General features: G+C 39.8%; 2 protein-coding genes across 2 annotated transcripts; both read left to right on the top strand.

Moving 5' to 3' along the window:
* The first annotated feature begins 226 nt into the window (after window positions 1-226).
* Window positions 227-5,957, top strand: LOC145467143 (uncharacterized). The gene is made up of 7 exons (XM_081450682.1): window positions 227-401; window positions 1,695-1,812; window positions 2,443-2,528; window positions 3,313-3,411; window positions 3,745-3,789; window positions 3,934-4,023; window positions 5,247-5,957. Exons 1-7 carry the CDS (start codon window positions 324-326, stop codon window positions 5,283-5,285), a joined length of 555 nt encoding a protein of 184 aa, XP_081306808.1. The 5' UTR covers window positions 227-323; the 3' UTR covers window positions 5,286-5,957.
* A 3,224-nt stretch (window positions 5,958-9,181) lies between these two features.
* LOC145467142 (uncharacterized) lies at window positions 9,182-14,363 on the top strand. Its single transcript, XM_081450681.1, has 7 exons — window positions 9,182-9,418; window positions 10,276-10,402; window positions 10,724-10,809; window positions 12,189-12,287; window positions 12,841-12,885; window positions 12,996-13,088; window positions 13,991-14,363. The coding sequence occupies exons 1-7, from the start codon at window positions 9,341-9,343 to the stop codon at window positions 14,033-14,035; spliced, it is 573 nt and encodes a 190-aa protein (XP_081306807.1). The 5' UTR covers window positions 9,182-9,340; the 3' UTR covers window positions 14,036-14,363.
* The last annotated feature ends 289 nt before the right edge of the window (window positions 14,364-14,652 follow it).

The following is a 14,652-nucleotide window of genomic DNA, read 5'->3' as shown; positions in this document are numbered from 1 at the left end:
GATAATTCCGGAAATTCCATCAAAAAGGGTGCACTCAAAACGTATTCCTAAATTTTCGAAAACTTTTCCCAGAATTTTTACCGTTCCATTCAATTTCAGACCGGAAATCTCGGAATTTTTGGTGGAAAATTTTGGTCGAATAGAAAGCGCCCCAGCTCTTTCAGCAAGCGCAATCTAACGCACGATCTGATTGGTCCAAATGGTACGACTGTAAATTTCGTGATTTTCTCGAACTTGCAGACGTCATTGAAACCTCCCAAGGTGAACGTAGAGGTTTCTTGCTGTCTGTGTCTTGCCCAAACGGTAACTTCAACGCATAAGCCATGGCGATTATTGTACGGACTTGTTGTTGCGGCTGTGATCTGCGAACAGGCATTCTCCTGATCGGGATATTTGGATTGGTGAGTGTTTTTCATGAATTTGTGTCAAGTTGCATGCATGTGCGTGTACACGGCATGGTTTTCATACAGCCATGCAGATGTGCATATGTCTTCTCATATTTCTCACATACCGTTTCGCAAGAGTTTTTGATGAAGTTATTTATCTGTTTATTTATATAAATATAGTGTGCAATAATAAAAAAGCTGAAGCTATTTCTCCGTGAATTCATTCTATATAGGCTTAGCGTTTTCTGACCTCAACCTCTGTAAAGCCGTGATGTTAACGGACTTTAGCCTTGTGGTTGTTGGCCGGTCTTGCGTGTTCAAGCATTGTTTACGAACAGTCGCCTTAGCTGCCTTCAGCTTTTAAGCTTTTTTCGTCAAAAAAGGAAAGAAGGAATTATGAATTAGCTTTCGACAGTCCACCGATACTTCATCCTGTTTTGATCCAGTAATGGAAATGAACAATGCGAGTGAAAACCATTACAGCGCAGGCTGAAGTTAGCTGTTAAAATATTTTCTTCCATCAACATCGTTCCACAACTCGTTTCAATCCTTGATAATTTGATAAACGTGAAAATACATTTATATTGTTGCCAGATATACCACGCTTTTGTCCATCTGTTTATAATTTTACAGTTATCTGGGTGTTGTACGTCTTCTTTGCATTTTCGAATGATACTGCTTTCATAAATTAACCATACTTTGTACGCATTGTAAGCTTGCATGTACAACTTTCAATGCCTATGTTAAAAAGAATTCTGCTCTCAGCATTCCCTGAAAACACTTGACATTCATTTTTTGCCGTTTTATCATCATTTATAGATTGTAGTTCTTGAATAACAGCTAGTTTGGTTTCTTGTCGTTTGTTGGGACGTGACAAAATGCTTGATAACTCCCGGGTAATAAATAGCTACTCTAAATGCATGACTGATTCCGAGCATAATTCACGTAATCAACTCTGTCTAGTGTATCACTCTCTGAATCATACAAGGTGGAATTTTTTTCCGTGCTTTCACTGTAAAGATCTTTTACAAGTTTCCTGCTATAACTTTGCCGTATTAGACGTTCATTTTAGCATCCCTTCTTATTTGTTATCAACTATTTGCATATTTAATAGCAATGAAAACCTAGTGGAGTGTTCACATGAAACCCTACCACACACAGCTGCCCACCCACTACCCTTGCCCTCCCCTGCCTTGCCACCGCCACCCCCACCCCCACCCCACACCACACTCCTCTAACTTAGGACTTTTTTATATATACAAGACTAAACTTAACTGTGGATATATTTGTATCATTTCCATTTTACAGCTTGGATCAGCATATTCTCTGTACTCAGGATTTCGCTCCTATAAGATTCTTTCTGATTACAAGAAGGAAATTAATGATGACCCAACAGACCTTCCTGTGGATGAAAAATATGTTAATAGTATGTTTATTTTTCTTGCCTAATGTTACATTTATTAAATCCTGTTCAGGCTGAGCTAAATGGCCATGCAGCTCTTTATGGCACTGATGGCTAATCCAGGGGATATGGGGTTATTCCCCTATATTATTGTGCCGCAGGATAGGTATGCAATTTGAGGTTCCCAACCCTTAAATGGGGTATCATTTTTGCCCCTGTTGGTATTGTGTTTCCAGTGGGATCCTTAGATAGGGTACCTAAATTGTAAAAGCTAAAATTCCAGTGCCTAAATGCCCAGCTAAACAAAAAACAACTGAAATCCTATGCTTGATGCTTAACTTTCAATGTTACAGAAATGAGACAAAGCTTACCCCTACACGCCATTCTTAGTTTTTGTTTTTCCTTTTAAGAACAGCGTGTCATTTTTCTGGCATGTTCCTTAGAAACAATACCAGTATTTGTATTTGTATTTATTTAGTGTTTGCTTAATCCTTAAATAGCGTACGGTCAGGATTTAAGACCCTTTGTGGCACACACCTATTCGAAATTTACGCAAGTGTTCCCCCGCCCAACACACACCCACACACACACACCCAGTGGCTGATGGAATATCTAAGGAACAACTACTGACTGAGGTGTTTTTTGTCTTCTAAGTTGTCATCAACTTGGGCTATGCTGGCATTGCCTTTGGAGCGATCTCGCTGTTGGTAAATTTGTGCCTACTGGCATCCTACGGCATGGTAAGTCACCAATCACCAATGCAATTTTCTGCACAAAATCGTTACACATAAATCCAATCAGGAGAGTTAAATATAAACTTGACTGTGTCACAGATTTAGGCCAAATTAAGACAGTAGAAAATGGCTGCCAAATTGAGTGAGGGTAACCAACTTAAACAGTAGATAAATATTTCAATAACACTAGTTATGGATAGTCAGAAATTAAGATTAAAAGTTATGGGTGGCAAAATACTTTTTTTTGAAAAATTGTTAGGCTGAATAATTTTTAAAGTTAATCTTGTGTCTTTATCACCTTTAATTACTATAATTCCAGGGAGACATATTGTTTGTAACGAAGAGCCTCTATGGTTCAGCAATTTCGATCCATAGAACTAATTTCTGTGCTAACATCAAGTTTCATCACAAGTATTTGGCAAAACTAAATAAATGAGACTAAATGTGACACAGTCCCTTTAAGAAAACTATCATATACATGTATTAAAGTAAACTTTGAAAAATAAATTAAGGCCATGTATAACTGACATTTCCAAATTAATTAGAGTTATTTTACATGCAAATCATATATTTTTGAGAAGTTCAGATACCCCTTGGTTTTCCAGACATCCTGCTAGAAACACTCTATTACTGCATACTTTATACTGTCCAATGTATGTCTACCTTTCTCTATCTCTTGGTCTCTGTAGCAGTGTTTTTTATGTGACCAATACTGTTTGTTTATTTTTATTTCCTTCCTTCTTTGTGTATTATTAATTATTATCAACTTATTTTTGTTTATGTTATGCAGAGGAACAGATTTTTGGCCTTTCCGTGGGTGTTGTGGAGTCTCTTTGAACTTCTGTTCACTTTGGGAACAACGATTTTCCTTCTTGCCATCTGGAATGGAGTGAGTTTTTGCAATTAGTAAATTATTGAATAAAAAGCACCTTCAGCTGACTCAAGTATGAATGTATTTAAAGCTATGTCACAGTTGGCACATCTTGAAAAGTTCAGTCTATATTTTTCAAGTTCATCATTTGTAATCCATGTTAATCTTCTCCATCCTTAACTGTCCTTGTTCCTTTATTATTATTATCTTTTTGGTGTTTTTCTGTCATAGTAAACTCTTATTTTCAGGCTTCCTTCAATTTAAAGGTAATTTTGTAGGTGGCCAAAATGACTCAAAGTACTGTGACTGAGCTCCCTATTTACAAATTTACTAAATTTCTGTTATTCCTAGTTTGCTTATATCTTCATTGGAACAATCCTTGGATGGGTCCTATCGGTAAGTTCTGATCTATTTTTACTTTTAAGTGATCATTACTTACGGGGGGGGGGGGGGGATTGTGTGATATTTATAAGCTAAGGGGAAGAATTTTATCAAGTTTATAGGTGATTTTTTAATTGTTTATTGCTCTTTATTTCTTAGATCTATTTCATCATCGTGGTTTTCTCGTACATTGAGGCTCTTCGTGAAGACCCTTCAGGAGGTTTAGCTGGGTTTCCATCTGATACCATGGTAACCATCATCATTTAAATAATTTTCCTGTTATAAGTTATGCAAGGCCAAATATGGACTTAATGTAGACCTCCTCACTTATTATAAGGGGGCCACTATAAAGTGCCATCTTCAAGGTATCTATGTAAGGCATGCGATAATATTTTGGTTATTATTTTGCTGCAAAATTTAAAAGTCAAATTTTGTTAGACAATTGCCACTTCCAGTCATGTGCATGCTTTTTACTGAACTTTCTAGTTAACAAATAGAGAACATTGGCCATGATTTTATCAATATTTAGTATGAATCTATCATGAACATTTGGCGTTCTCTGATTAGCTAAGCTACTCACTATTTTTTCTGTTGTAGATGGTGAGTAGCAGTGAGCTAGTGCTTGTTAAGAAAATGGCAGCAGCTTCTTTGTGTTTTCAAAGTGTCTGTAAAGAGAATTTAGATAGAGTCTAGAACGACTACTAGATTTATACTAAGACATTTAGATTATTTGTTCTTTATTTCTATGTTTGATCGAAATCTTGAACTCATAATCTAATTGTTTAATGGGGGGGTTTGGGTGAACAAGAAATGCTGTCAGTGTAAACATGAGCCACAGGGGATTGTTCCCAGAGCATTTCAAGTTCTTCCAAGCTTTCACATGAAAAACCTTTTTATATTACCAGTGCTTTTAGAGCACACTGCAAGAAAAAGGAAGTAAAATGAGTTTATTTGTTGAGATTATACTGAATGTAAGTTTTCTTTCCCTATGCCATCATTGCATCAGCAGCTGGTGCTTCTTTTGCCATGTGCTTCATTACAGGGTGCTAGGAAGTTTGACATCCAGTGATTATTTTTCTGACAAGTTAATGTAGAGAGGGCAAGGAAACTGCAGACAACTGAAATTCCTAGTATCAAATAGAAAATGTTATTTTGCTTTTCTTCCTTGGCCTGTACCTGAACCTATTTTCTGTGTGGAACTAGTATCCTTGGCTGCAAACGAGTCATTGGATTATACGGTGTAAAGTATTGAGTATTGCATTCTAGTCTAATCTGGTCTCATCTAGTCTAGTAGGGGCTTGTACTGTGTAGTGTAATTTAGTGTAGTCTATTCTGGTCTAGTCTAGTTTATTCTGTTCTATTCTGATCTAGTCTAGCTAGTCTAGTTTAGTTTTAATTCTATCTTATTATTATTATTTATTTATTTATTTATTTATTTATTTATTTATTTATTTATTTATTGTCACTTACAGATCCGTGTTGTTGGGCCTGCCTACTCAAAGTTTCCATGAAGCCCTGCCTGAAACCAAGAACAGCTGTTAACCAGTAGAAGAAAATGCTGTTATTGTATTGTTTTTCATGTTTTTTTGATCTATGTTATCATTGAAGTTTTTAAAGTCTCTTTTAGATGATTTTGTATACAAGGGCATGTCTCATTAACCCAAGTTGTAAAGGGTATGTACTAAAAACACATTGTATAACCTGCAAAGCAGCCAACTCATTACTTTAAAAAGATACGGGAATGTACACTGTGCAGTAGTGCTCCCTTACAGGGTACAAGGAAGTTTGACATCCAGTGATTATTTTTCTGACAAGTTAATGTGGAGAAGTCAAGGAAACTGCAGACAAGCTCAAATTCCTAGCATGAAATAGGAAATGTTATTTTGCTTTTCTTCCTTGGCCTGCACCTGAATCTATTTTCTGTGTGGCATTGGAGGTAGAAGTAGAGGGAAATAGTAGAAGAAAATGCTGTTATTGTACCGTTTTACATGTTATTTTTTATCTATGGTATCATTGAAGTTTTTAAAGTATCTCTTAGATGACGTTTTATACAAGGGCATCTCCCATAAGGGTATGTACGTAAAACTCCTTGTATAACCGGCGAAGCAGCCAATCCGTTACCTTAAAAAGATATGGGAATGTGTGCACTGTAGAGTAGACCAATTAAATGCAAATTTCAAAATTGTGGCAGTATACTCTCTGTTCTTTCAACTTTGTCGGTTCCTGGAGGGGGGGGGGGGGCGGAGAACTCCCATATATGAAGGATGGGGGTGCTTGTCAGAAATTATTTTTAAAAGAGCCCTTAAGAGGTACCAAGATCCTGCTATGTGGACGTGGCTTGAAATTGGTTTCACCCCTAAAAGGTACCATTTCTAAAACAGCACATTTTCTACTGTCATTTTTTCGGCTCAATACCCTAAAAGGGACTGCAAAAGCTCCTGCTGTGTGGACCTTTTGAGGCTGAACACCCTAAGAGTACCAAAATCATGTTTTTAAGCCCGAAAAGGGTACGACAAGTACCCCCGCCCTTTATATGTGGGAGTCCCCCATCCCCAGGGCATCAGTTATTTATCTTTCTTTTGTTGGAGTATGCCGCTCACTGGAAACAATTCCCCCATCAAGTCACTATGTCTTGTGGGTACAAGTTAAGCAGCCGTTTCAATCTCCCCCCTCTTCTGACACATGGCAACAATATTTCATCCTTGAATTTTGCTTGCTTTCCGCCCTCTTCCTTCTCAGCCGTTGTTTGGGTGGTTAGACAACGCCAAAAGCATTGCGCAACAGGCCGAACGTCAGCGAGTGAGACAGTTGTAGAAATTAATGGGTTGATTTTCTGCACCGTCTCGAAGGCCTTCTCCTCGACGATGAGCCTGAGGGAGATGAGAGAGATGACCCTGGGGAGGAGGTTGCTCTCTTGTCGGCGTGATACTGTCGTCTTACTCGAGGACGATCGAGGGCAGCCCTACCCTGCGAGCGGAGGGCAGTCCATGGTACATGGTGCTTACTTAGATTTTCGTAATGCTCTGTTCTGGAATGTGTGTGACATGCACACATTTTGCATACGAACAAGATGGAACGAGCAATCCTCTTTCCTTCCCACGTGCAGCCCCACTAGCAAGCGTTGTGAAATAGATACCATTGGCCTTAGCACGGAGCTTTTTAATAGATCAGTGCGGGACTCAATTTAGTCTGTGTATTTGTTGCCCTCTGTGACAGACCATCGATGTGAAGTTGAGAACAGTTCCTTAAAAAATATCTGTATCACCGTTCACGGAAGGCAATTGCCAAGTTCCTAGGCCTCAATATTTTTCCGCGGTCAATCGTTTCCGGATACGTCACCGAAATCAATTGAACGTGAAGGCCTGGGAGAAAGCCGTGAGCTAGGCAAGGAACTCTCACCAATATTATCTGGAGAACAAACTGAGTTACAGAAGGTCGAAAGGACTGAGGGTGAATTCTGCTAGTCGAGGAGAGTGCAGATGCAAGGCTGTCGGAGGAAAATGCTTGCAACTGCATTTATTACATGATTTTTACATGGCAAAGGTTGCCCATCCCGCCAAGGAGTGTATTATATAGTGCAAATTAATATAATACTGGGCTGTGCATGGTGCTCTTACAAAAAAAAATAAATCAAATTTGTCAAATGTTAAAATGTGCCCGTAGGGACAGTCTGAGAGGGGTCCCAGGTTTGAACTGGGCGTATGATGGCTGGCTGTTGTATTCTGTCATTGTTCTTAGGAAGAAGCTGTTCTTGTAAATCTGTGGGTTGATGTAGGTTGCCTGTGATCTTGTGTTGTAACTTGAAGGCACCCTCAGGTGACCTGGGATGGAAATAGTGTTTCTGCCATGTAACGATTCGTGAAAAAACTATGCGGTGACATTTCCTTCTTAATTCAAGTGGTGGCCATTCAAGATCGTTTAACAACTGTATCACTATGCCATCTTCCCTTCTGTATTCTGGCTGCCCGCCTCTGGATGGTTTCCACGCTCTTCGCATCTTTCTTTGGATGGGGATCTCACACAGCTGATGCATACTCTACATGTGATCTTTCCAGGGCTATATATGCTTGCTCCTTGATCTGTTGCGGACATTGGATCCTTGATCTGTTGCACTTTGTTCAAGTCAGAGGATTCTTCCTTCCCGAACTCCTTTCCAGGGCTCTGCGAGGGGTTAAGGTATGGGTCTGTTGGTAGCGTTCTGTCTCTCAGGACCCAGTAGCGTGCGTTGCAGACGGAAATAACCCCTGTAAATAACTGTTATATCCGCTTTAAAAATCAGCGGTATGTGGCGGCTGCGACAAAGGTTACGGGCTCTGAGGCGAAATTTATCTGGGACAACATCAAGAGGTCGACAACGACAAAACGACGCCAGTTGATAAAAGAAAAATGGCCTACTTGTCTATAAGCTGTTAAGGCTGGTTTTCATTAGCGACGGAGTCGTAGTCGGAGTCATAATCAGAAGCGTAAAGCGATACGATCTAGTGGAAATCAAACCGACGGAGTCGGAAGAAGAACACCCATTCCGCTTATGACTCCGTCGGTTACGATCTAGTGAAAACTAGACTGTCGGAGTCGGAAGCAAAACCGGAAGAATACACCAAGCACAATGCTCGATTCCGGGCCTTGTGATTGGTTGGTTCTTCCGCTTCTGCTTCCGACTCCGATAATCTGTTTTCACTAGATCATAAGCGACGGAGTCGTAAACGGAATCGGAAGAAATGGAAACGTTCTGATTCTTCCGACTCCGATTCCGTCGAGCTTATGACTCCGCTTACGACTCCGATTTTCGATTTTCACTAGGTCGTAAGCACTCTTACGTCTCTGACTACGACTCCGACACCTACTCCGTCGCTAGTGAAAACCAGCCTTTAGTTTAGCTATGGCCCTTTTGGAGAACAACTGTACGCGAGTTTTCAGGCGACAGTTCTGACGATGTCTGTGTTTGTTTGTTTGTTTGTTTTTTTATTTCTTTTTTTATTTTTTCACTTTATTCAGTCCAAATGTAATATCGTCATTGTGAGTAGCCTTTGAGGTGGTCTGATGTATGTCAATTGTACAAGTCAAGCTTTAGTGAACCGTGGCCAGAAAAGCATTCCAAACACTTCTAAAATACAGTCGGTTATTTCGTATTATTTAGCTTGAAGGAACACAAAGTTGTGCTGCTCTTCTTAAGAAAGAGCAACTAAAAAGGATTGGACGCTTTACGAAGTGAAAAGCCAGAAAATATCGATAACAATTTGAGAAACATTTGTATGCTGATATTTATAGATTTAGGACAAAAAATGATATCTACTTCAGCGTTCAATTTCAAATCAAGCAAAAAGGAAACAATGTGTCAAGGTTGGATATCAATTCGCTGCATTAATTGGCTCCTTGAAATAACGTGACGGTCGTTAGGGTCTTTATTGACTATAACTTCCTTAACTACCATGTAAATCAGGAAGGGTAGCTGCGTACTACCGTTGCTGAGACGCATCTGAAAAGGGGTTCATTTCGCTGCTTCCTACTCTACGATTCACTAGAACTCTTACAGCACGCTCGGGCCGTCGTTAACAGCGAAGAAAACATGGCGATTTTGGTTCGTACTTGCTGCTGCGGCTGTGATCTGCGGACAGGTATTCTGCTCATCGGCATCTTTGGTCTGGTAGGTGTTGTGTTGCTTCCCCGTTCGGTTTCGAGTAGTCTGTTTATGCTTATAAATTGGGCGTCTAGATGACGTTATGTACTTGCGTCTGTCCTGGTGCTATCTATAAACGACGGCGTGATACAAATACTAGTTTTGTGTAAAGTTTGTTGCGGTTTGGGAAAACTCAGGGTTAGGGTTAGACAAGACCCCGAATCTGGCTCGCTTTGAGTTACACTGAAATAAAGCAGAAATTTAGTAAAAATTGCAACTCAGATAAAATTTAACCGTTTCGATATTCGTTCAGTGATAACCTCAATCAAAACCTACGCACTCGGATGAATTAGTGCAGGTGAACCAGATCTTTCCTTAAGGAGGAAAAGTACAGTTTACAACTAACGAACAATTTGTACATTAGTTTTGCTAATACTTTCTCATTTAGTTAAACATTAAGATTACTCAGTTGATTTGTTCAGTATTATTATATGATATCCGTAAAATCTTCCACCTCTTGCAAAAGGAATATTGCTTAATATGTTAATTTTATAAAACCTGTTTGACGAATGCTGCTTTCAAATTCTTCCTTCTTCTTCCATGTGGCAGGCTCTCTCAGTCGAGTACCATCGAGGCGTCCTGTATTAATCTTCACAAAGAGGTTGACTTGTCGATTTTATATTTAAAATTTTAAACCCGTAATCATCTTCTACCTATGCAAAGGATAGTTTTAGCTTGTGTTTTGCGCCATATTCAATCTGACGGGGAATGAACTTGACGAACTGACTAACTTCCCAGAGGGCCATCAAATTTAAGTGACTCCATAACCCTAAAAAACCGGTAAACAGTGTTGAAATAATTCTTACTTTTCCTCTTCCTGACAGCTTTACTCGGGTTATGTGATGTATGCCAATTATAGTGTCTACAAAACCCTTAATGACATCGAAAACACATACAGTTCATCGCCCCTTGATGATAGTGACTTGCCTGTGGCTTACAAGTATTTTAAAGGTACGTGTCTGTTATTTTCTTCTCCGTTTTCGTTGCTTCATCGCTCTACAAGAAATATATGAAGAGCCATAATGATTACCTGGCTCAAAGCAGATTTTGTATTTTGAGGGAGCCTTGTAGTCTTAGGGAACTTTTGAAAGCATAACTTACTCCAAATGAAATCTTATCTTTTCGGTGCCAATTCCCCGTATTCGCATGGTGGTGACATTGGTGAGTGTTCGGTACATATGAGTTGGCCTGAAGATTCGATTTTATTTATGCTGACGAGAACTCGCAACAAATCAAACGACAAAATGTTTTTCTTTTTTTCGTTTTTGTTAGTTATTATCCGCTTGTACCCCGTCGGAGTGGTTTTTGGAGGCATCTCGATGCTGGCAAATGCTCTACTGCTGTGGTCTTACGATTCGGTGAGTACAAGTCCTTATTTGCCAATATGGGTGTCTAGAAAGCGAAGACTGAAGACCCCTCGAAAACAAAGACCCCCTAGAAAACGAAATTCTATCCGTGAGGCGAAAGATCGATGGCACAACGCTTCGTTCGGTCACGTACTGTGGAAACAACCCAATAAATTTTACGGAAGTCGTCCTGACAAGTCTAGCCAGGGCGTTACAAAAACTAAGACCCTCAAAAAACGAAGACGTAAGACCTAAGAACCCGGTCAAAACTGTCGGCGAAATTAGCACTGAATAAGACATTAAATTGAATCACGCGCGTTGTGACCCCAACAAAACGAAGACAGAACTTATGGTAAACGAAGATGGAATCGCGGCCTAGCTTTTTCTTAGCTTTTCCCCCGGACGTAAACCGATGTAATGCTGCGCAAAGGTTTGCTCGCGTAAGGGCAAAGGGTTGTGTGACGGAACGGAATACTAAGGATATCTTCGCAAATCTTGAAATAATGCTTTGCAGCGGCTTCAAATGATGCTTTTGAATGCTAAGTGGGTCTTGATCTTTGTTTATTACTCCGTTTACATCGTTTGGTGTTTACCTCAGTTGAGCGCTGTTATATGACAGAAAGTCACGCCAACATCGCAAATTCATGTCGCGTGATTGCGCGTCACGACGTGATGGCTCGAAAGGTCATCAGGCTATAGGGGTGTTTCGGCGGAAAAAATAACAGCACTTCTTGTTTGTAAGACCGGGCACGATCTCGAATGATGTCGACTTTTCGGACGTTCAAGCTTCCCCAGCTAGTAAGGACTGACAACTTGACAACGGAATTGACCTATGCATCCCGTGCTGCAATTGCAACCAATTGGCCTTTACACAGCATAAAATGTCACGTAACCCTTAAGTCGACGGTTTACATCAGTTTACGTCGAGCGTCTTAGGTCTTAATTTTCCCAGATGAACACAAAATAGATAGAAACATTCTGTTCCCACGAAAAACAACACGACAACAGCTAGAAAAGAAACAAGATGGGTTGATAAGGCAGGATTTCAATAGACACGTCAGCACGATTCGATCACATACAGTGATTTGGAGGGGGTCCTCGTTTTCAAGGGGGTCTTCCTTTTCTAGGGGGTCTTCGTTTTCGAGGTCTTCGTTTCCTAGGGGGTCTTCGTTTTCGAGGTCTTCGTTTTCTAGGAGGTCTTCGTTTTCGAGGTCTTCGTTTTCAAGGGGGTCTTCGTTTTCGAGGTCTTCGTTTTCTAGGGGGGTCTTCGTTTTCGAGGGGTTTTGTCTTCGGTCTTCGGTCTTCGCTCTCTATACACCCTTGCCAATATTGCTGCCGTACTGACTCAATCATTCCCTCATCGACAATTTTTTTATTATTATTCATTTCAGAGAAACCCGTATCTGGCTTTCCCTTACTTGATCTGGAACATTTTTATGCTTCTTTACACTTTCGGACTCACGATCTTTCTCGTTGCAATTTGGAACGGGGTAAGTCGATCGGTTGTTCGCAAGTTGCAACAACGACAACAGCAACAACTAGCTTTATTTGCAAGACCATAAATACATACAGTGTTGCAAAAACGTTTGTAAACAAAAACTAAAACAGTAACGATTATCGTGATCATATAATAATGTTATGATATAGCAGTCAAGTTACATTGGTTTGATTTGAAAGTAGAATATTCCGTAAATCAAAGCAAGATGAAATAAACAAACGTTGCGTTGTAGTGGAAAAGATAACAGCTACCTCTCTCGCTCCCAGAGCCCACGTGTCTTTTGGTCAGGCGCTGACCAAAAGACACGTTTGCTCTGGGATTGAGATTGCCATGTTTTAAACCAAGGCACGCATGCGCCGTGAAACCGGAACTCCTAAAATCGTGGAGTCCGGAAATTGATTATTCCAGAGCTCCGTGTCTTGGCGCTGTCCAAAAGACACGTGGGCTGTGGGAACGAGATTGTGCCTGCAAATACTATAAAAGCAAAAATCATACCAGGTAAAAATGTTGAAGATCCTGAGTTAACGAAACATTTTTATTTGCAGATCCAGTATCACTTTGTGGTGTATACTCTGTATTGGCTCTTATCGGTAAGTTATCTACACTTTTCTTAATTAGAACATTCCCCTGTCATGAACCTATATTTTCTTGCGTTATTTCTTCACCGAGATGTGATAAAAATGTTTTTATCTTCTCCTAGATCTACCTCATCATCGTGGTGTACTCGTACATCCAAACCCTTCGTGAAGATCCGTCAGCATTTGATATTGTAATCGACCCTAACGTTGTCGTGGTAATTAAAATAGCTGTTCTGTTATAGAATGTTTTTATCCAATGTATTTGCATTTTGTTTGTGGCAGTATAATGTGGAAATTACCGAACACTGTCCCTTTGACTGGAATAATTTCGAGTCAAAAGGTTGCTATAGCTGGGTTTCCAAATTTGGGAGGGAGTAAAACAAAATATCACGACAAAGGTATGTCAGCCTGGAATCAGATATAAGAGTTCCTTGTTGTTCCTGACTTAATCGCGCTCTAACCCTCACGAGTTCTTTGGGCAAAACCCTTGCTTCTCAAAGATTGTTTTGTGCAAGTAGTCTTAGCATTTCGTGCATCATGGATTTTATTGTAATCATTAAAATAACACAACTTATTATGAGTGTCGATACAAAACAAAAATGTTCAAGTTGTTCCCAGATAGAACTCAGGATTGCCGGCCAGGGCAACACGGTGGTTTGATTTACGGCTTTGTATTGAGACGTTGCTTAGTTTGAAGAAACACTCCTGGGATTAGAAACTGTACTTTTAATTTTGTAAAGACAGAAAAGACAAAATTCTGTTGACTTTATTCCTGCGCTTAACCTATTCCAGCTAGTTCCTCTTTTTCTTGTTATCACATGACTAATCGCATGGAATAATTAACGTTAATTTCGCTCCAAAAGTACGAAATACGAAAAGGAAAGAAAAGAAAGAAAAAAATAGAAACAAATCTGTAAAGAACAAAGTGCAAATCAGTTTAAGTTCTCGGATTACAGCACTAGGCAGCACCATAATCGGCTTCTTTATATTTGCAAAACTCTCTTTAAAGGGCTAAACCCTTGCTCAGTCTCTTATATACGAACATAAGGATGTGCACGTTTGTTTGTTTATTTTATTTATTTTACTTATTTATTTATTTTTTTCATTTTATACACAGATGCAGCCTGCACCGTATGCAAAGTTTCCTTGGAGTTCCGGGTGAATGTAACTGTCGACAGACTCGACAAGGCAATACGTCCAGCTGCTTTTTTGGGGGGTTGTATAATGTTTTAGCATACTGCATGCATAGTTTGCTGAAGTAGACTCTTACTCGTTCCCAGGCGCCAAGAGCGCGACGAAAACAGCGGGGTTAGGAAAAGCGACGCCTGGGAACGAATCAAGAAGAACATTAATGTTAAGAACTAACGAAGTTGTGCGCAATTTATATGTAAGCATCCATTGTTGCAGATGTAGAATAATACAATAAAAAGCACATTGAGGAAATTTTTGCTGCCCTAGCTTGTCACTGAGTGCATAGAGATATTTGTATTTCAGATGCATTGATTTTCTTATGACAGTGGGAGTAATTCATATCAGGGATAAGTTTGTGCGTTGGAATATTACCATTGAAATTGTGGTTGCTCAGCACACGCCATACTTGGTTTGTTGTAGCTTGAATATTGGGCTTTCTGTAAGAAAAAACTCCCTCATAGTGATTCCAGCTTGCCTGCAAGACCGTCGAGACTGATTAAAAGCCAACGTTTTTTACTCCAAGCACTACTTTCTGTGAAAACTAGACGCTTCGTCAAGAAATGTCACAGAATAAAGAAGGGCCTTCTC

This window comes from Orbicella franksi, chromosome 14 (assembly GCF_964199315.1).
Source record: "Orbicella franksi chromosome 14, jaOrbFran1.1, whole genome shotgun sequence".
Classification (NCBI taxonomy): domain Eukaryota; kingdom Metazoa; phylum Cnidaria; class Anthozoa; order Scleractinia; family Merulinidae; genus Orbicella; species Orbicella franksi.
Note: the sequence above shows the minus strand (reverse complement) of the source record. Positions and strands in the feature narration are given on the sequence as shown.

Coding starts and splice junctions, on each gene's coding strand:
- LOC145467143 (XM_081450682.1), top strand. CDS start 324: ATGGCGATTATTGTACGGACTTGTTGTTGCGGCTGTGATCTGCGAACA. Junction 2,529..3,312: donor TACTGGCATCCTACGGCATG/GTAAGTCACCAA, acceptor TATGTTATGCAG/AGGAACAGATTTTTGGCCTT. Junction 3,790..3,933: donor TCCTTGGATGGGTCCTATCG/GTAAGTTCTGAT, acceptor TTTATTTCTTAG/ATCTATTTCATCATCGTGGT.
- LOC145467142 (XM_081450681.1), top strand. CDS start 9,341: ATGGCGATTTTGGTTCGTACTTGCTGCTGCGGCTGTGATCTGCGGACA. Junction 10,810..12,188: donor TGCTGTGGTCTTACGATTCG/GTGAGTACAAGT, acceptor TATTCATTTCAG/AGAAACCCGTATCTGGCTTT. Junction 12,886..12,995: donor CTCTGTATTGGCTCTTATCG/GTAAGTTATCTA, acceptor ATCTTCTCCTAG/ATCTACCTCATCATCGTGGT.